At 37.6% G+C, this 22,770-nt stretch overlaps 2 protein-coding genes across 4 annotated transcripts in view; both read right to left on the bottom strand.

Annotated features, from left to right (window-relative positions):
• Positions 1 to 22,740, bottom strand: part of LOC141597342 (uncharacterized) — a 63,356-nt gene extending 40,616 nt beyond the window's left edge. Inside the window, exons 1-2 of the mRNA XM_074417769.1 lie at positions 22,394 to 22,740; positions 22,219 to 22,296 (exon numbers count right to left, since the gene is read on the bottom strand). Of these exons, the coding sequence (XP_074273870.1) occupies positions 22,219 to 22,296; positions 22,394 to 22,465 (150 nt within the window). The 5' untranslated portion in view covers positions 22,466 to 22,740. The remainder of the gene's footprint in view (positions 1 to 22,218; positions 22,297 to 22,393) is intronic.
• LOC141597339 (uncharacterized) lies at positions 10,223 to 20,738 on the bottom strand. 3 transcript variants are annotated; one of them, XM_074417762.1, is made up of 4 exons: positions 20,703 to 20,738; positions 20,396 to 20,448; positions 20,156 to 20,228; positions 10,223 to 13,027 (listed from the first exon to the last, which is right to left on the bottom strand). In XM_074417762.1, the coding sequence occupies exons 3-4, from the start codon at positions 20,224 to 20,226 to the stop codon at positions 10,624 to 10,626; spliced, it is 2,475 nt and encodes an 824-aa protein (XP_074273863.1). In that variant the 5' UTR covers positions 20,227 to 20,228; positions 20,396 to 20,448; positions 20,703 to 20,738; the 3' UTR covers positions 10,223 to 10,623. The 3 variants fall into 3 exon arrangements, with proteins under 3 accessions (XP_074273863.1, XP_074273864.1, XP_074273865.1); XM_074417763.1 differs by lacking the exons at positions 20,156 to 20,228; positions 20,396 to 20,448; positions 20,703 to 20,738 and adding exons at positions 16,259 to 16,323; positions 16,532 to 16,622; XM_074417764.1 differs by lacking the exons at positions 20,156 to 20,228; positions 20,396 to 20,448; positions 20,703 to 20,738 and adding an exon at positions 13,669 to 16,229.
• Positions 22,741 to 22,770: the final 30 nt, after the last annotated feature.

Raw genomic sequence — 22,770 nt, 5'->3', positions numbered from 1 at the left:
AATAACTAGCGAAACAAACACATAACATCAAGCTGCTAGAATATTGTTTTACTTTTTTTCATGTATAACTTATGGTTGTTCATGATATAAAAAGTTATTATTCATTTAATCAAATTTATGATTTTGAGAGAAAAATAATATGGAATATTAGATAGTTGTGAGATATATTGATAGAGTGAAATTATAAATAAAAAGCCATAGTATAGGAAACTTTATGTCACATTTTGGGCGATTACAGTAAAACGCGGGCGACAAAAAGTATATATTTTGTTTTTTGGAAAATGGATATTTGTATTTCATTTGGCAACCTAACTAATGACTTTACATTGCACCTACCCAACAGCCACCTTAACACACACGATGATGAAGAGCCATGCAATAGACACTATGAAGTGTTAAGGGCTTGGTTATCTAAAAATATCACATATATGGAATATTAGAGATGTATACGTGCATTTAAATGACTGGCTATTCAAACCGAACGAATACACAACATCCTTAAAGTTGCATCCTTAAAGTTGTATTTAGATTGTAACCGTACTTGGCTGACATTAATCTGATGGTGATACGCGACTCAAGAGGCTAGGGAGGAGGAGGCTGTCATATGTGAGAGAGTTCAAAGAATGGCTGATTACTAGCCTACTGTTTCTCTTAAGTTGCGGATTGAGAAATATAAGAATTCAAAAAAGTTAAGCATTTATCAAATGGCTAATGAGCGAGTTTATGGAATATGGTGGGTTGTTCCGGAGGTGCATTACATTGTTAAACTAAAAATACTAGACCATTATCGTTTCAAATACGAGAAATGGAGGTGATTAAAGCTTCATTTCATGAAAATGCAGAATCCGACTTCTGCCGATATGAGAACCAAGGCTGTGAAATTCAACAAATTAAAGGTAATTTCCATTGATAGGTCAACTATTTTCTTATAATTTTTTTTTTCACTTTTTTTCATATACATTAATTGCTAATATTGTCTGAGGAAAAGACAAAATGGCCGTTTTCTTTAATTCCCCCCCTCATACAATTTTAATGAGACTACGCTCACGAGGCTTAGCCCCTTTGAGTACCAAAAAAAAAAGACTACGCTCATCATATTAGTCATCTAATCATTTCTAGAATCATGGTAAATAAATATTTCTAATTCTTATTTCGAATTCATGTATTATATTTCCAGTTGGTGTTTTCCATTTAAATTAAAATTTATAATTGAAAATCTGGAAAATTAAAATTCTCAATTGACAATCGAAAACTGGAAATCTGAATTAATATGGGGCCCTTTGTGGCCAACAATCCAACATAGCTAAGAGACAAGACTTCTATTGTGATGAAAAATACACCCCACAACATGTCTGTAAAAATAAAAAGAGAACACTATATTCTCTTGAACAAGAAGAATTGGAGGAAGGGACTGTGCAAGATGAGAATGCAGACCATGAGGAAGGGGAAATTGCACGGATCTCCGTCTATGCACCTTGGCTGGTAGGCACCAGTGCACCACTGCTAAACTATGAGGGTATATGGACAAATAAGGAGGAAAATCCCAAGTTTATTGGGGGACAGTGGGAGTTCTCAGAATTTTATAGATATGGGAATAGCCGCAAGGTTGGGAATGACATTAACACCCATTGAGACCTTTAATATATATGTGGCTAATGGAGGTAAATTGATCTATTCTCATCGCAGATTTCTTTGTTATCCCTTTGGGTGGGTGTGATGCAGTTTTGGGTGTCTAATGGTTGGAGGCCCTTGGACCAATAACATGAGATTTCAGGAATGTGACCATGATGAGAAAAGGATTATGTTGAAGGGTGTTAATAAGGCAAAACTTAAGGTGCCTTCCCTAAAATACATGAAAAAGACAGTTGAGGAAGGTGTTTAGGTGGGTGTGTTACAACAACAGTCCAGAGTATTAGGGTGGACTTTTTTGCCTTGCACATGGTCATACCAGAGGTTGTACCCACTGACCTACAATTGTTGCTGGACCAACCTGATGTCTTTGAGGAACCCAAGGGACTGCCTCCTTTTAGAGGGGGGTCACAACCATAAGATCTCTCTTAAAAATAGGATTGAGCCAATCAGCATTAGGCCATATAAATATCATATGCTGCAAAAAGACAGTATTGAAGGAATGACACAGGAGTTGCTGGAGAATGAGTTTTGTTAGAAACAAAAAGTACTATCCGTCACAAGCTGTGGGTAGATAAGACAAAACGGATTGTTACTCTCTAGACAATCTGTTTTTGTCTTATCCACCCCATGGATAATACTTAATCTATCGTAAGCTTGCCACGTTTATGTCCGTCACAAATGAGAATTTGTGTTCATGAAAATATTTTTAAATTGATGGTACCACTTTAATTGTGGTTATGGATTGTTTTGGTGATGGTACCACTTTGTAAGTGCTAATTGATTGAGACATAGGTACGCGAAATATCGATTACGGAAAGACCGTCCACAATAGATTTTTCAATTATTTCTTAAAAATAACGATTTACGGAAACATAATTAATTTTAAAAAATGAGCGGCCTATTCGTGTAAGAAACACGAAAAAAGCCAAGGCCCAAACGTGTGGGAAACATGTAATGACCTGGGCTAGTTTGTGTCCTATGCTGCAAAAATACAGTATTGAGGGAATGACATATGAGTTACCTGCACAATACTAGTCCATATATCCATATGCATCTCCTAGTCCATATGCATCTCCAATGGTTTTTTATGAAAAAGAAGGATGGGACTTGGTGCCTATGCGTGGATTATAGAGAGCTTAATAAACAAAAAATAAAAGACAAATTCCTTATTCCACTCATAGAAGAACTTCTGGATGAGCTTCATGATACTTTATAAAGATTGATTTGAGAGCTAGATTCGAATAGCACTAGAAGATATTTCCAAAATATCCTTTAGAATACATCATGTCCATTTTGAATATTTAGTCACGTCCTTTGGCTTGACAAATGCCCCATCAACATTTCAAAGACTCGTGAATAGAGTCTTTAATCTCTAACTAAAGAAATTTTCCCTTCTATTCTTTGATGACATTATGTTATACAACAAAGGGTGGGAGGAACACCTAAATCACATCAAATTGACCCTTGAACTAACGAGATATAATCAATTGTTTGCCAAGCCATGAAAATGCTCCTTACGAGGGTGGAGTACCTTGGCCATGTCATCTCCAAGGATGAGTGGCTACTGGCCTTCCAAAAATAGTGGATGTCTAGGAGCGGCAAACTCCTAATACAGTAAAGAAACTAAGAGGGTTTCTAGGCCTAACTGGTTACTATATGGGGTTAATAAGAGGATATGTCTCACCATCCTTTTGAAAAAGAATGAGTTTGAATGGTCTCTTATGGCTCATAGTCTAAAAGAAACTATGATATCTGCTCCAGTTCTAGCTCTTCCTGACTTTATACAACCCTTTGTGGTGGAAATCGATGCTTCAGGGGAAGGTATTGAGGCTGTTCTAATGCAGAATCATCACCCAATTACCTTTATCGGTAAGGGCACGGTCACCAAGACATCAAGCCAAGACTGATCACCTTGCAATAGAAATGGTTGGCCAAGCTTTTGTGATTTGATTATGAAATTACCTATATAAAGGGAAAGGATAATGTGGCTGCAAATGTCTTTTCCAGGATGCTGGAAGAGGCATAGAAGTAGGTGGTGAAAATTAGTGAGTAGTTGAAGGGTGATCCAATGGCACGTAAGGGTAAAGTTGGAAATTACAGGCTGGTGGTGGGGAAATATGGTGGCTTACACTAGCAATTATTATCCTTAATGCATGACACCCTCAAATCTGGTCACTCTGGTATAAATATCACCTATCAAAGACTCAAGATATGCAAAAATACATTCAACAATGCCAAGTGTGCCAGCAATGCAAGTATGAGACAGTTGCTTCCCTAGGAAAATTACAGTCTCTTCCTATACCTGAATCTGTTTGGACAGACATCAGTATGGTATGGATTTCATAAAGGGTTTGCCAAAATCTATGGAAATGAACTCCATAGTGGTTATAATTGACCGGCTGAGCAAGTATGGGCATTTTATTCCCCTTAGTCACCCCTATACAACATCTGATGTAACACTACATTCTTTGGTCAGGTCTCCAAATTACATGGGATGTCAGAAATTGAAATTATTGTTTCTGACAAGGATACCAAAATTTCTCAAGTAGTTTATGACAAGAGCTGCTGTTTTTTGTGCATGGAGTAAACCTAAACCTCACATCCTCTTACCATCCTTAAGCTGATCAAACTAAGGTACTCAATAGGGGATTTGAAACCTATGTAAGGTGCTTTTGCAGTGAAACCCCCTCATCAGAGTACTGTTATAATTCCTCATTCACGCAATTAAGGCAACCCCCCTTTGAAGTATTGTATGGGAAACCACCATCTATCCATCTTCCTTACATGCCTGGCATCAGCAAGGTGGATGCAGTTGATATTGACATGGAGGAAACTCTATATGCCATTAAACATAACTTAGCGAGAGCTCAGAACACAATATAATAGCAGGGAATTTGAAATGGGGTATTATGTGTATCTCAAGTTGCATCCTTATAGGCAGAGTTCTGTTTATGTTAGAAGCAACCAGAAGTTAGGTAAAAAGTTATATGGTCCATACCAAATCTTAGAAAGGATTGTTCAGGTGTTGGCTTATAGCCTTATAAGTTGGCTCTTCCAGCATAGTCCAAGATACACCCCACCTTCCATGTTTCCCTATTCAAGAGGCATTATAGACCAAAATTAGCTGCTGCCCCATAGCCTGAAGATGCCACTACCACTGAAGCAAAGTTATTTTAGCCAGGAAGGTTGTCAAGGGGGAAGGAACAATGCAACCAAAGTGCTTGTCAAATGGAATACCTCTTCTATTAAAGATGTTAATTGCGAATTTCTATTTGATCTGAGGAGGAAGTTTCCTAAATTTGATCCTTGGGGTCAAGGATGTTCTCAAGAATAGCGTATTGATGAGAACATTTTTTGCACATTGGATCAAGATGGTAGAGTCACTAAGAATGTAGCATTTAAAAGCATGTGATGACTCCTGTGACGTCCACGTCACCCACTTCACATGCGATATTAACTACCTTCTCACAAAAGTGGTTGAATGTGGATATTTAACACTTTATTGTTGCCGCGAGATATCAAATCTTATGAACATTAAAACAAATACTAAATAAATTTTAGGATTTTATTGTTGGAATAGATTTTACGGACAAAATAATCATTTATTTCTTCAACGTTTATAATTCTCACCATAATCTTTCAAAACAATGTCAATCATTTAATATACCTTGAATTATTGTCCATAAATAAAAATATAGAAATTTCTATTATAAAAATAATTCTTCTAGGTTGAATTAATTACGTAACTAAAAAAATTGAAGACAATAATAATAATAACAATAATCGTGATAAAACACTAATAAACATAGCACTATTCGTGGCATAATACTAAGAATCTTTGGCAAACGTTTAGTAAATGGTGGAAAATATACTCTGACGATATTTAAACAACCATTTGAGGGGAGGAAAGAGACAAATGATACTAACTACCTTCTCACAGCTAAGCTAATCAGCTAATCATTTGAGGGGAGGAATGGGACAAATGATGGAAGCTTCCACATATTAGCCTAATCGTGCTTTTCAACTGATTTAGAAATATTTTCCTTATGCAAATAATATTGTATTTATCATTTCATAGATTGGCCACCGAGGAATTTCAACTTTATAAGGAGGTTCATGCACTTGTAATGGTCATCCAGAAAATAATACAAATCCTATCTTCCTCTCTTTATTCTAATTAGCTTAATTCTCAATTGTTTCACTTGCTGAATTTTGCTTAATAGGCTATCGATGAACACCTATTAGATCTGTAGTTACGAGAATCATTTATCGAAGCAAAATGTTCTACATCAAGACATTGCGTTGGAATTGATGGCATCATGTCATGATAGATTCCAAATGGCTACATTACTACTTGATATACGTAAGATATCACATTCGCTCCTTTTCAATATTATAGAAGTTTATTCCGGTACTATGTGTATCCTCGTCCATCAACGAAAGAGTCAAATTCAACAGAAACATTGTTATCAATTGTAAATCGATGGACCGGAATTAAGTTTTTAGTTAATTTAAGTGCGTGGAGGACATATTTGATTTGAGAGGCTGGTTTAAGTGACCTAAGGTGGTATGTCCATAACCGTGAATCGAAATTCTTTGCCCACTACCTACAATGATATGTTGGTCTTTGCTCAAAATGAAATAAGTTGGGAGCGTACCTTGTGACGATGTCATGTGTGATGTTGCCCCGATATCCATATACCCAATTAGCGTCGGAAGGGTTGAGTCTCAGTGTGAAACCTGTGTGTGTGGTGCCTGCATCAGGAGACACTTGAGCCGAAAAGCCGAAAATCAACCAGGCCAACTTGGTCTATCTAATATATACTTCTGTAATTTTTTTGATAACAGGACATGAAACTCCGAGATTTGCAATCCAAAATAATTGTTTCTTCAAAGGTCATACCGGTTCAGACAAATTTCAAATGAAGATTGATGACGTATGGAAATTAACCCAGGAGTTATAAGGAAGCACCTTTTATCCCCGACTTCTGGTGAAGAAACGAAAGAACAACATTTATTTCTATCAGATTGCTTTATTTGTAAATGAGTTCATGAAACCTAATAAGAACTTCGTTCCTTACAAAGGTTTTAAGTGTCAAATAGTGACTTTTTGATTGTCGTAGAAACAATCAAAATTAGGCTCGAAACATTTGTATGATATGAAGATGGTTATTGAAAGCGACTACATCTTTTTTGTAAGCTATGCTATTTGTTGCTGTAAAAAAAAAAGCTATGTGTGGAAATCCAACATCAGGGAACAAACCAATGACATTTTCTGGCATTGCAAGAAGAGTTCTCTGAAAGAAAAAATATTATGCAATGCAACATCCGAATTTGATTTCCACAATAATTATAAGGTGTATAATAATTACAGAAGCCCCATTATCACGATGTCATACAGACCATGGCCAGATAATCCAAATACCAAAACCCATGGTTATCCCATCCATCAAGCTTATGTATGGCTTTTTGTACTCAGCATTGCATATTAAACTATACTCCGTAGTTTGCGATTGGGGTGATGTTCTTGTTGCCTAGGTTGCACGGACACTCCTCCTAATCAGCGTTCCCGTGTCGGACGCCCGTGTCAGACACGACACTCGTCGGACACACGTCAAAACGTGTCGGACACTTGTAAAGCCGTGTCTAACTTTCATCTTTTATTTGGGCACGTGTCCATAGTATTTTGAGCCGTGTCCATGGTATTTGAACACACCTCCAAACGAAATCAAGTTGAATTTAAGGTAAATGGCGAGAATTGTTATATGGTTGAATTTGGTGGGGAAATAAGCTGAATTGAAGACAAATGATGTTCTTTAGACTAGTAGATTTGGAAGAAAAAAAATGATATTTACATGTTTGAAGGAGAGGATTTGGAAGAAAATTAATGGGTGGAAGGAAAAATTATTGTCAAAACCGGGGAAGGAAGTCCTCATCAAGGTTGTGGCTCAAGCTATCCCGACTTATATGATGAGTCTTTTTGCCATTCCCGAGGGTGTTATCGATGAGATTCATGGGACTTTGGCGCGGTTTTGGTGGGGTTTGATGGAGGAGAAGCGTAAATTGCATTGGATGAAATGGGAGCGTCTGTGTGAGCCAAAGGCACGTGGTGGAATGGGTTTTCGGGATTTACGGGTTTTCAACCAAGCCTTATTGGCCAAACAGGTTTGGCGCCTCATGCTTGTACCTGAGTCTTTAGCAGGAAGAGTCCTTAAGGCGAGGTATTTTAAAAATGATACAATTTTGGAGGCGCGACGAGGATATGACCCTAGTTTTACGTGGAGGAGCCTATGGGGATCGAAATCGCTTTTGATGGAGGGATTGAAGTGGCGAGTTGGGAATGGGCAACAAATTGGGATATGGGACGATGCTTGGTTACCTGGTAATGGCTCCGGAATTGTGCCTACGCCAAATTTGAATGCTGAACCGAACATGCGTGTGGCCGAGTTAATTGATCATGAACGAGCATGTTGGAATATGGAGCTGGTACGGAATATCATGACAGATGACGACGCAATCAAAGTGCAAAGTATCCCCCTGAGTAGACGGCTACCACGTGATGAACTGTTTTGGTGGCCCTCTAAAGATGGTGTGTACACGGTTAAATCCGGGTACTGGCTTGGTAGAAGATGCCCATTGGAGCCGAGTCCTGATGCCAATGAGTCACATTTATGGAAGATTATTTGGAAGCTTAAGGTACCACCCAAATTAATTCATTTTATCTGGAGAATTTGTGTTAACATCCTGCCAGTACGGAAGCGTTTACATGAGCGTCACTGCTGTGAGACACCTATATGTCCGTTTTGTCATGGTGAGGAGTGCAGTGACCATGCCATATTTCAATGCGATTGGACGAGGGCACATTGGATAGCTGGGGGCTTTGGGGATTTACTTGGGGAGGCTCCTGGTGGCTCATGTGTGGCACGAATGGTGTGGGTAATGCAGCGCCTTCACGAACCGGAACGTGGACGTTTTATGGCTATGATGTGGGCCATGTGGACTATACGAAATCAACGACTCTTTGAAGAATCGCCCCCTCCCACGGATGTTGTGTGCGCTGGCTTAGTAAGGATGGTGGCTGATTACCAAGGTTATGCCGACAGGGTGTTTAACAAACCACAAATGGTGACGGAAGTTGGTAGCAGCTCGTGGTTGCCACCTTCGAATGGCTTTGTTAAGATCAACACTGATGCTCATGTGGCGGGGAATGGGATGATAGGTTTGGGGGTGGTGATAAGAGATGACGTGGGGTGTGTAGTTGGAATGGGGTGTCGGCGAGTTATGGCAGATTGGGACGTCGATGTTGCAGAGGCACGAGCAGCGTTGTTTGGCTTGTCGGTTGCTCGCCAGTTGAGACATTTGAATATCGTCCTTGAAAGTGATGCCTTGAATTTGGTTGTGGCTGTTAATGACATGACTACAGCGAGGACTCCGTTTGGGCTCTGCGTAGAGGATCTCCAAATTAGTTTGGCTTCTTTCCAATTAAGTAGTTTTAAGCATGTGAAACGTGGGGGAAATACGGTGGCACATTGTATTGCGAGGATGAGTGGTTTTGAAGGGGATAGCGTTGTTATTGTATCCGAATTCCCGCAATCTGTCATCTCACTTGCGGAGATTGATTTAATATAATACAATCCATGTTTTACTTCAAAAAAAAAAATGTTCTTTAGACTAGTAATAAAATGTCGAAATAGATTGATTATAAGTTGGTTTTTGGTTTTGGAAATGAGAATGAGTTATAATTAAGTTTTACTTTCACTTATTTAAATTTAATATTCAATACTTTTTCAAAAATAAAATCACACATATATAACTATAAAATATATATTTTATTAAATTTAAATGACGTGTCCCGTGTCCTAAATTTCATGGGATGCCGTGTCAGTGTCCGTGCCCGTGTCCGTTTTGGTGCAACCTAGCTTGTTGCAAATATTATCGGTAGCAAAAACAATATACTCCGAAGACCAATCACTCTGAAGCAATCCATTGGTAGCAATCTAAGAGTTTAAAATTAAAAATTCTGTACACCAGTGACAACTTACAAACAAGCCAGGACATCGGTATACCTTATAATATCAGAAGCAAGTATATCATTGGTTCAAGAGATTCTACAAGTTGAAGGGAAAAAATACTTTTGATTCTACATCAAATGTAACATTGAACAACTAACATGTATATAAAACTTGAACTTAAATCACACAAGACCTTGATCACATCACCGCCTGCAGATTGATTAACTTATTATTCAGGTTATCAATTGAATGAAGAGGACAATGTCCATACACTAGATAAAACCAGAGAAGACCATATACAAACATAGAACCTATAATTAAGCATCAACCAGGTTTCTAAGATCATATTGTCCTGACATTGCCGAGGTATTAATTTCGGAACTATGATAGCAAGCAATAAAGACCTTCAGGACAAGATGTGTGCTTTTGGCCTTTCAAATTTTAGTTGAAAAAGTACACATACTCACATACCCATCTTCTCCATGACTGTTTGCAGCTATGTATGAAAATCCCACATCAGGGAACAAACCAATGGCATTTTCTGGCATTGCAAGAAGAGTTCTCTGAAACAAAAAAGATTATGCAATGCAGCATCCGAATTTGATTTCCACAATAATTATAAGGCGTATAATAATTACAGAAGCCTCATTACCTCTGTCACGATGGCATTTTCTAGTCTAATTCTAATTTACATAACAAGGGACTTAAACTAGAGACACATAATTAATTTAAATAACATCCAGAGCCTCAAACTACCCAGCTACAGACATAATTTAAATAACAAGGGGAACGGGATGATAACTTATTCTCCATTTCTTCAAATAAGAAAAGATGCAGAAAATCTAGACATCTAGCCACTTGACCCTAGTTAGTCTTGCTCAATGCACGGGGTTGACACAAGTATTCTCAATATAAACGCCCAAATGACAACAGCTAGCAGGGCAAGCAATTGAATAAAGCCAGAAAGACGGACCACCTGCTAATGCATGTAATTCTTCATCCTCTTAAGAATATCTGCTCCCAATGTGTCATCAAATAAGGAGGCAATGGAAGTGGACTTTTCAGGTAGACGACCACAAACAGGTCGAGAGAGAATCATTCCGTCTTTATCAAATGTTGCTAGGGTTGAACAAACACCCTCATCCGGATAAGCATCCGCCATAAATATATGTTTGATAACAGACTCGCACACTTCTGGGGGTAATAAATGCCACCCCATCTTGGACAATTTCCTTTTTGAGGAACTTAAAATAGGCTCAAAAGGAACAAAAACCACTTTCACGTCCGGATATTTTACTTGAAGCTCACGCTGAAACTCATTCAATCTCCTGTACAAGGATTTATACACGGAAAAACATGTGGCGCGGTCAAAGAAAAAGAGGACATTCTTCTTGTGAAAATCAGACATGAATGTGTCTCCAAGCAATTGTCCCAGGGTGACTGATCTAAGCTCCCTCACCTTCCTTTCAACGATAACGTCCCTTGTAAAGGGATATGCATCAATCCCGTAGAAGGATGCAACATGTCTTCCCCAGAGATCCCCAACACGACCAGCATGTGGCAAAATGATTAATTGGTCTTCCGGATAACAATGGAAGATGCGCCAAAGGGTACGACATATCTTGTCGTTGAAGGGAAATGTCCACCAAGATGAGCTTCTGGAATCTTTCAAGGCATATCGTCTAACGCGTTTACAAAAGGACTTGGGATTATAATGACGTTCAAAGGGGAGAGGGACAAGAACGATCTCAAACTTACGGCCTTTATCTAGACATTTCTGATAGATATCCTGAAGATCAGGCATGAACCCTTCCTTAAAACCATCATAACAAAGGTATAATCCAACAGGCATACCATCGAGGTCAGACGTTGGAATAGACTTGTTCTCGTCACCAATTTGTGACAAAGAATCGCATTGGAGTAATTCCCCAAGGAATATAGGAGAGTCGATGGAACGAAGCCTAAGCTTGATTATCTCGTCCTCTAGGTCGATACTCTCAAAGTGCTCTTGGGTAAACGGAAATGATCGAGCTCCATATTCGTCAAGGAATGAAGAGCCGAGCTGCAGAACCTTGCCGTCTGGATGTACAGCAAGACAGGCCACGGTCCGCATTAACTTCAGGGTGCACAGGTCAAGAGACTCGCATACATTGTCGCGGGACTCGAAATCGAAGAAAGGTATGGCAAGGCAGTCAACTGATAACTTAGAAAAAAATCTGTCAAAATCAGCAACACCAGAATCAGTGGCCGTCTTGACAACCACGACCAGCTTAACATTATCAGCTATCCCTTGACGAGATAGTTCAGAGTATAACGCTTCAATGGATCGGCAAACAGGGTGTGTAGGTTCGTCTTTATCATGAGGCACGAAGAAACAGCAGACAAGAACGTATTTGCCGTCAAGACTAGAAACAGGAACTTTCTCATCATCTTTGGGGGACACTAGAAAGCTACGATTTTTGCTGGATAGCAAGGCCTTCAAATCAACATGCTCCCCTACCTCAATTTTAATTGGAGAAACCTCCTCTCTTTCGACCTTATCCAAGTCCTCCTCCACCTCCCTTGATTTTACACGCGTCTTTTTCGATGAATTTTCAGGAATCGGGTCACATAGCTTTAGGAGCATTTTTTCCACCTTATCCATGTCCTCCTCCACCTCCTCCTCCACCTCCCTTGATTTTACACGCATCTTCTTTGATGAATTTTTAGGAGTCATGTCACATGACTTTAGGAGCATTTTTTCCACCTCTTCCACCTCCTCCCCCGCTTCCCTAGATTTTACACGCCTCTTCTTCGATGCTTTTTTAGGAATCGTGTCACATGGCTTTAGGAGCATTCTTTCCACCTTATCCACCTCCTCCTCCACCTCCCTTGATTTTACACGCCTCTTCTTCGATGGATTTTTAGGAGTCATGTCACATGACTTTAGGAGCATTCTTTCCACCTTATCCACCCCCTCCTCCGCTTCCCTTGATTTTACACGCCTCTTCTTCGATGAATTTTTAGGAATCGTGTCACATGGCTTTAGGAGCATTCTTTCCACCTTATCCACCACCTCCTCCGCTTCCCTTGATTTTACACGGCTCTTCTTCGAAGACTTTTTAGGAATTGTGTCACAAGGCTTTAAGAGCATTCTTTCCGCCTTATCCACCTCCTCCTTCACCTCCCTTGATTTTACACGCCTCTTTGATGAATTTGTAGGAATCGTGTCACATGGCTGTAGGAGCATTGTCCCACTTGTCTCTTCTATTGAACTTTTAGGAACCTTGGTACATGGCTTTAGGGGCATCGTCTCCCCTGGCCCCTTTCTAGGCATCGAAGCACTTTGCTCTTTTCTAGGCATCAACGTCTCTATTGACTTTGCGGTCCTAGGCATAGATAACCTGTCACATTTTTTTTTACTCAGTATCAATCCTTCAATCCTTCCTTATTATATATAAAAGGAACAACTAAGATGCTTGAGGTGTCCAGCCGCATGAATTAATAGTTCATTGGTTAACATTATCGCTATCGTTACAAATTATCTAAATTCAATTGAGCACATTATGTTAAGGTCAATAAATATGCAAGCGAGCTCAGAAACTTTACAATAAGCTCGTAACCTTCACACTTGAGCTCAAAATATGTACTCCCTCTGTCACAGTCATTTGTTGTCCTTTCTATTTTAAGAATGAATTTGATGAGTAATTTGATCATTCCCACTCAATTTATTCCACTTGTCATTTAGTACTTGGGCCCCTCCCCTTTCCTTGGTCTTTGTGCCAAAACCAAACGACAACAAATGACCGGGACGGAGGGAGTATATCATAATCTACCTACTGATAATATCCTAAATTAAAAAATGATTCATCAGTTTGAATAATTTTGATTATGATCTAATTATTAAACAAGTTTGACAAGCTTTACTTTACAGTATTACAAAACCAAATAAAATTTAATTGAAAATTAAACAAGTGCAGAAGGAAGTATAACTAACCAAAATAAAAGGGAAAACAAACAATAAGAATGAAAGAGATGATATTACCTTCATAGAAGAAATACGAAACTGAGAAACTAGGCTTGATTGAGAGGAGAATAGGAGATGTGCTGGGGTTGTTTGGGAATTAGGGTTGATTTGAGGAATTGAGTGTGGTGGTTATTTTGGGTTGGAAACTAGACAACGAGTTACCGACTCTTGGTCCAATGGCTGCCTCACAAACCAACAAATGGCTCACATAAAATCAAACTTGATCGACCATTTTTTTTTTATTGATACACCATACACCTATGTTTTTTTCAATTCTACCCTATATCCTCGGTTTTAAGAAATATCTAATATAGTCCTAAACTTATAATTATTTTCTTAAATACCCCAAGTATTCATATTTGGGTGTTTTAAGAGTTAAATATTGTCACACAAAAATGTATTTTGTTGAGTAAATGATGATTATATTGATGGTTCCACGTATTTCGGATGAATAATCAACTAAAACTGACCGAATATAATATTTAAAATTGCAAAATTTGGGCATTTAAGGTACTTCCAGAGCATAAACCCTAGTTCTATCTACCCCCTTCCTCATCAATCCTTAATTTCCATAAACCCTAGTTCTATTTCATGGGAATAATCTAACCTAAGCCTCATCTTCTCATATTAATCCATGCTAGTATTTAACCGAGAAAAATCTCATCTTTAACCTCATTTAACTTGCACTGATCTTTTGGAAGGGAAACCTGTAGAACCGGTTACCTTTTCTTTTAAAATCTTTCATTTTAATGAGAAACAAAATAGTCATTCAACATCTTCATACCCTTGAATCAATCAAAAGCCTAAATTATTTTCCCCAAATTGATTTCGTCACCCTAAATTGATTTTCCCCCAAATTGATTTTTCCCCTAAATTATTTCCCCTCAATTTTAATCCAAAGAGTGATGTTTGTCTAAACTTACTCTGTCCTAGCTATCTCTCACTGCAATATTCATGCAAAGACGATACAAGAAATAAGGGAGGAAATGAGGCCTTCCTAATTATTTAGTGGCCAACCTGCATAGATGGCTGAGCAAGCAATAAAAAAGAAAAACAAAGGTAGCATACGACTATTCCAGAAACGAAAGGAGGTTGGCCAACTTGTGTACTAATATGTAATATCCCTTTTTCCAGTTGAAAATTTTGACCTCTTTCTGGGCAGAATTAGATTTATAAGATGAACAATCATTGGAATATTCTATAGGCGAACATTGAGGTTGAATGGAGTCACACTATTGCGAGCAAGTAGAGCAAAACAAACAAAAATTACATAGAAATCTTGAATGCAATTTCTATTTAAAATCAACTTTTCTATTCCGACCTATGACAGCTTATAGCAACAACATTTTGTAACATCAATTGATCTTTTATCACTTAACAACCTTCAACTGGATTTATTATAGAGTTGTTGATTTGATGAGAAAAATGAAGAAGAGGAAGAGATAAAGAATGATTAAGGAGAAATGAAGAAATTGGGAGAAGGAATGAAGGATGAAGAAACAAAAGATAAGAAAGAAAGGATAGAGAAGGAACCATGAAACAACAACAAAAAAAAAACAAAAAAAAATTGGTGACCTGTTGGAAAACCGGCATTAAGAGGTCAATTATGGTCTGAGTTAAATACAAGTTAAATGACGCCAAAGATGAGATTTTTCTCGGTTAAACACTAGGATGGATTAATATGAGAAGAGAGGGCTTAGGTTGGATTATTCCCATGAAATAACCCAATCACATCTACCTAATTTGATACAAAAATATCATAGGGTAACTAAAGAATTTAGAATTAGGAACTATTACTTAATTAATACTATGAGAATTTAGACTATAATTGAGTAATTTGAGATTATAATTGAGTAATTTGGTGAGGATTGATTAATTTTTAAGAGGAAGAGAGGAGAGGTCTGTTTTTTTAACAAGGGTAAGGCGTGAAAAATATATGAGAAAAAGTGCGTGAAAGAGTAAAACTCGTACTCGAAAGAGCAATAGCGTAAATCTATGTTACTCCGACACTTCACTCAACTGCCGTGTCGCGTACGGTGTCCGACACGACACGACACTTCGACACTTCAGTTTAGATCCGAGAACAGGAAAATTCACCATAAATAGCCGTGTCAGACACGACACCATGTCAGAGAGTCGGAGTAACAGAGTTTTAAATATCTTAGTATAACACTAATTCACTAATTCAATTAGGTAAACATAATATTTTGTACTTATTTTCATATTACAATGTAACACTGATGCACACCCAAATTCTGAGCATCAGTGGAGCAGGAGACATCTCGTAAGTCATATCTAGCTGAAACCCATTTTAAAATCCCTTAAAAACCCATTTGGTTCTTATATCATCAAATATCTGACTAGTAAATGATGGGAAAATTTGGCTAGTACAGAGCCACTTCGGGAAACCATGAATATTCATATAATAGATAATTCCATTAGCCAGCAATTAGTAGTCAAGAAAACGACTTCCTGTGTTTTTCGGGGATCTTAGTATTTGACATGTGTGTCTAGGTGTCAGGCTCGGCTAGTTACTAAAAAAAAGTATTATGCTTTTCCATCTCAGTCGAGTGAGGTACGTGAATCAGAAAGTTCAATATATAATGACCTGTTAGAGAACCGTGGTCTGTATGCCATCCACACCAAGATGATGTCCAATCCATTGCATGATCACTGTCAAACAGAAGGCCATCAGCAACAATAACAATAGACTGCCAACTCAGGAACCACCCAATCGGAAATCAAATTCATAATTTCATAGCCCTTCAATATTCTTCTTAAGGATGACGGGTGGGGGCGACCAAATCCTACTACTAAATGAATGAACACAGTAAAGTATTAGTTGAGGGGTACGTCTATTAAAGCAGAATAGAGTGTTCACCTTTGTTTGGTTGGGAAATAATAAAGAAGCCGACCCTTATGACAACGAGACCGATGAATGATATTTTCAAGACCTTCATCTGCTCCCATGTTCATGCCTCCTGATACTGCAAAAGATACAGACAGAAGTGCAATTTGAAGCTAGAATTATTGACAGGAACCGCCGCCTTTCCGGGTGAGACGGTAAAGTTCTCATTAAAAAGAAAGACTAAACAGGATCTAGTACCCTTAAATCAATCAATGCATCATAATAGAGAATACATTGCCAAGTTTAGCTCTATTTAGTTGGCGAGAATCTGATAAATGGTATTAAGATTAAAACTATACCATATCGATCACAATGATAAGCCACCATTAGACCAAGATCAAGCACTATCCTTCCAATAGCTTTGAATGCTGCACAAAAACAACAAATAGAAGATACCATTAGCACCACTCAGTCATTGACGGTATTTACGTCATGACCAGAGCCTCGAAGGCTCATGCATACAATGAAATACGGAAGGGATGAATGGACAGCAGCAGCAAAAAAAAAAAACTTTAGTCCCAAACATGATTTGAGTCGGCTAGCATGAAAACAGTTAGCATGAATCCAGTGTTCCCAGCCAGGGCATAGTCAAACAAAAGTAAATTAAAATAAAAGAAAGCCAAACGAAACAAATACGTAGTAATAAATTAAAAACAGTGTAAGAAAAATGTGAAAACCCAAAAATAAAGTGGCAAAATAGGTTGTAAAATGATACACGTCAAAGAATAAATGTTCTGAAATACAAAAGATAGCAGTAAATAAGTAGGCCATGATCCAAAACTCTTCTACATCTTCAACCTAAATTCTCTCTCTACAAATGCCCTCTCTAGCGCAATATTTCACCAAGTTACCTCGACACAAGGATGTCGTGTCGCGTCTAATACGTATCCGTGTGTCGGATAAGCCATTCTAAGATTAGCCTGACACGGTCCATGTCGTATCTTGACCATTTACTTGCACACTCATACCACACCTCAAGAAGCAGGGGTTGGTTACCTGATTCGCTCACCTAGGGTGCGAATTGCGAATTAATACGCACCTATTAATTCGCAATACGCTTTCGAATTAATTCGCACTAATTCGCGAATTATATATTAAAATCGGCGAATTCTAAAAGTTCAATTCGTGAATTAAAACCTAAAAATTCAATATGAATTCGCAAAAAGTAGTGAATTGAAGTCGATAAACTTACATTTTTGGTTCATATAATTCAAATATTACGCATAATATAATCTATTGTTTATAAAGTGAATACCAAAAGTATAGTGCAGATTGAAGAACTATAGAAAAGTATGAAGTTTACTTGCAATTAGACCACCACCACCTCAGGCCTTCTTATTGTGAAGATGAAGGAAACTGATATTTGATGATTTTATATAACCACAACAATGAATGCATGTCAAAGGTCTATTATTTACAAATTTCTTTTATTCCAAATTTTTCCAATTAGTTATTACTCTAATCAATATCTCATATATTTATCAAGTAAATGAAGCGTATTAGTAATTACGAATTCGCGAATTGCTTTCTTTTGTAATACTTTGTGTATTCAATTCCCTATTTTGAGCGAATCGCGAATTCGAATTACGAATTCGAATTATGCGTATTATGAATTCGGTAACCCGTCGAGAAGAATATTAAAGACGACAATGATAATATAATATGATAATCATACAAAATGTTTCACCCAAGGCAGCAAAGCAAAAACTCCACCGACAGTAATATTCCATGGATTTCCAACATTAAAAAAAAAAAAAAAAAAAAAAAAAAAAAAAAAAAAGCCTAACTCCACTGACAGTAAAATGAATTTTGAGGGAAAATTTTCTTTCGGGATAAAACAACAGACAAAATTTTAAAAAAATGACAAATGGAAAAGTGCACAGATGATTGAATAAATTATATCCTCGAAAAATCCTTAGTTAGAACTTATAACCATAAGATAGCATCTGCCATCTGGTCGAGTAAGAACTAACAAACTTCCAACTATTGAATGTACGGAGAAAGCAGGAATATAACATTTTTTCCGTAAAAAAGCGAGACAAGAAATTATAAAGATATGGTAAGATAACAAAAACAATGTGTCAGTTGACTCCTGTAAAGCATAGGCAAGAATGACCCAAAAGAAATCAACGTCTGAATCCAACATTAATGTCCACGCTTCCACACTCAGTCTCAAGTATGTTTGAAGTCAATTACACCCTGATAAAAATTGGTGCAGGATATGTATTTTCCCATCATTCCAACTTGAGAAGAGAAGACACAAAGATGGCACATAGAAATTGCCACAGGCTATCAAGCTATGGTGCTGAACTTACCAACTTCCAGTTCTGGCAAAGCACTGTCAGGCCATATATTCTTGCCACAATATGCTGGGTACCTGAAAAGCAGAAAGAAAGACGCTCTCAAAGATGATGAGCAGACCGTCATGAGGCTAAAGAGAGCTTAGGCAGAAAAATAAGATGAGTAGGCTCACAGTAACCGAGATAATACAAACTTACATACGGCAGAAGAACTAGTAATATGGTGATGCAAGTCCAGGAAATGGACGGAGTAGCTAAAACTTATGCACAAGATATTCAAAATGTTTTGGGAATTATAATCATTCCTTGCTCGATTGTGCTGATGTTCGTGATATGATCAATGTGGCTTGTGTGGAGAATAGTTCTGTGAGATCTCTGCTGAGCATGCTTTTAAAGGGTGATACATGGTCAAGTATAGGTTCTGCTGTCAGGTCTCCAGTTTAAGCAATCTACTCTAAATCTAAAAGTTACATCTGTTCCAGAATCAACTAGAAGGCTGGTAGCCTACCCTTTGAAATATTCGATTTTCCCATCTCTTTTAAGAAAATATATTTTGGAATATAGTATATTTGTTGAAAAAGTGGTTAACAGAATTAGGCATTTGGGAAAGAGGAGTGTCTTATATTGTAAGTGAGACCTTTAACGTTGACCAATTAAGACCTTGTGAAAATTGTGGCTATATGTCGGAACTGGCTTTAATATGGAAAGGAGACTTACATGAGGACCACTTTGGTTGCTAGGGATTTAGTTTAAAAATCAAGGAAGTCTAGCGGTCTGGAAGTAAAAGATTGTTTCAAATGGATTCAGTCTTGTGTAGGCAGGGGTGGCTCCAGGATTCGGTGGATAGGGGGTGCCAAAAATTAACGAAATTACGAAAATTGCGGATTTATGTTTATATAATGAGAAATCTGGTTCAAAGATAATAATTTGATATATGATTGGGCAAAATATACATAACACAAATGTTTATAAAACATTGAATAAAAAATGTTCACAAGAAGTATTGAACCCGTGACCTTCAATAAGAAAAAACTACACACAACCACTAGACCAATATAATTAATATGTTCCCTAATTACACAAAATTATACTTATTTTTTAACAAAGGGGGTGTGGGTGCATCCCCTGCACCCCCACTATAACCGCCCCTGTGTGTAGGGATGTTTATTTGGTGGTTGCAGTGTTGCAGTGTATGTCCAATAGTATGTGGATCAAATTGCTTGATCATGTACTCTTTAAAGAGCAAGAGTAGGAAAAATAAATGGTACGAAAAAAAATATTACTCCGTAATTTTTACCTGTGAATTAGATTTTGGTCCGTTGTTGATGTATCTAGTACTGGATTCGCATAGAAAGACCCTTTTAACATATCTGCCACATAAAGAAGATGAAACAAACACATAGACAATAGCTTAGAGACCAAGCAGAAAATGCATTCTTTATAACTAGTCCCAGAGAACATAAAGATAAATGTTATTCCTTGCACGACAAGAGAACAAAATGTATAAATTCAAAAAAAATGAAATGAAGAAACTTGCCTGGCTTCCCGGATTCAAGTTTCTCTTTCCCATGACTCCAACCAAAGTTGTACCTGGAATAATAGTTGAAGAACGTTTAGGCTGTAATGATGGAAACTTTTAACATATGTGCTCCGTCAAAACTATAACTCAAATTTATTACTTCATATACAGACTATGGGTGGACATATGGATGATCATTTTCATAGCCTTATATAAGATTTGATGCGTCAATCAACTTTACAAGCTAAATATTCATTGGCCAAGGAGGTCTATGCGGATCCTGCTTCATTTCTTAAACAAAGAGCAGAAAAATTAGCAGAATTACCGGCTATCTCTTTTTGCTTCTCTACCTCAGAAAGTCGGGCTAATCTGAAAAGGATCAGAAACATAAGGTACAATTAGCCAAAGTATAAGACCAGTTCACAACTAACATGATAATCCCACTAGCTGGCAACTTAGAAACTTTTGCTCCATAAAAAGTTGAAAACCTTCAAGATGTTTACCTAGGTGATAAATGAAGAAGGCTCTGGCGTAACGAAGAAAAACCAGAAACCTGTGGAATAAAGATGGAATATCCATATAAGCGACGGTAGACGATAGGGCAATATAATGTAATCATGTTCTCTAAACCAGCATCAGTGACCTTAATTCAGAGAGTTGAGCTTCAGGAGCATTATTCAGTGCACAATTGTACATCAATGTGATCAATTACAGAAGACTCGTACCATCTCAGCAACAACTTATAGAAGGAGCTTACAATCCTAACACCGAAATAGGAAAACCTTTCTGTCTTATACGGAGTAACTATTAGTCTGCCGACAAAGGCCTGAAAAGCCACTGGAGTGCATTTTACTTGAAAATATGTCACTATGATGCGTATAATGAATCTTGTATGTGAGTCTCCCATGAAAGACTGAACGCAATTCTTTTATGTACTTCTCATTTAATTATAGCTTTAATGGGTTGGTCTCACATGCAACACCGTCTCATATAAGCTGGTGTGTGATGTATCCGCATATGATGAGGAACTTTCACAACATAGCTCTCAAGTCTCAACCCAAAACAAGAACATTTGGGATCGTTGATATCTAAGTCTACATGTTTTAATTCCATATGTTCAACTCTCAGTTCTAACATAAAAGACGAGAGATCCACCACATATAAACTAGTTCACTCCTCAAGCTAGAGCTGCATTCATTTAGGTAAGAAAGATCAAATTAACAGCTACAGACACAAAATAACTCTTTGAAGTAGCCATAACATCCTATGATCAACAAAACACATATCGTAGGAAGTTAACTCGTTGTAGTAGCCGCAGTAAGTTTGAGTGAGTTACATTTCAAACTTTACCTTTGAAAAGACTAACATCTATCTAAATCGTTCTATCAGTGGCATATGGAAAAACGCAAATTTTAGTTAAAGCTTCTGTTTTTACTAATTTTCTAAATTGCATTACTAATTCACCCCCTAGAATTCAATATACTCCCTCCGTCCCGGTCAATTGTTGTCCTTTGGTTTTGGCACAAAGACCAAGAAAAGAGGAAGGAGACAATTACTAAATGACAAGTGGAACAAATTGAGTGTGAATGATCAAATTGACAAAGACAGCTCGATATGGAAAATGACAGCAAATGACTGGGACAGAGGGAGTATATTTGAAGCTACCTAACTTTGAATCCTAACTCCGCCTGTGTACACTATTAATCAAATTACCAAATCGTAACCAATCAAATATACTAACTCAATTCCAGCAGAAATTAAAGTAATCAGTATACAAACAAAGAAATTAAACTCAAAAAGAACATGATCATAAGAACAAGGTAATAAATGAGAAAAATTACGCCAGAATTCGAGATAATTCCCAAACCGTTAGGTCCGAAACCTTCTTCAATCAACGCTGATAAATCCGCACTTTTATCCTTCAATTCATCATCACAATAAACACAATTAAATTTCATAAACATCATAAATAAACAACAAAAACATAAAAAATAATCAAAGAAATTGATGAATTACTCGAATATCAGAAAATGGAATCGTAACGGGACGAACAGTTGAAGAACTTTGCGACGACATCGCCGTCGCCATTGCCGCGGCGAAGAGTAGGAGAGGGAAAGTTTGCGAGATTTTGCGGAGTTTTGTAGTTGGGGTTTTGGTGAGGTGAAGGTGTTGCAAAAATGGCGGAAAGTTTGAGTGTAGAGAAAAGAAGCTTCCATGTACAGCTGCCACTATGACAAGCAAGCATCATGGACCATCAGTCCATGGCATTCATCAGAGAAGAAGAAAGAAGGACGGTGGTTAATAGATGACTCTTGGTTGTACTTAGTCTGTCCTCCATCAACTTTATCAACTACTTCCTCCATTCAACTCCACTCTACCACTTTCAATTTTCC

This window comes from Silene latifolia, chromosome 8 (assembly GCF_048544455.1).
Source record: "Silene latifolia isolate original U9 population chromosome 8, ASM4854445v1, whole genome shotgun sequence".
Taxonomy (NCBI): domain Eukaryota; kingdom Viridiplantae; phylum Streptophyta; class Magnoliopsida; order Caryophyllales; family Caryophyllaceae; genus Silene; species Silene latifolia.
Note: the sequence above shows the minus strand (reverse complement) of the source record. Positions and strands in the feature narration are given on the sequence as shown.

Excerpts from the sequence above, each read along its gene's own strand:
- LOC141597339 (XM_074417762.1), bottom strand. The coding sequence starts at position 20,226 with ATGTTAAAAGGGTCTTTCTATGCGAATCCAGTACTAGATACATCAACA. Across the intron at positions 13,028-20,155 it reads GACCAAAATCTAATTCACAG|GTTATCTATGCCTAGGACCG; the intron begins GTAAAAATTACG and ends AAAATGTGACAG.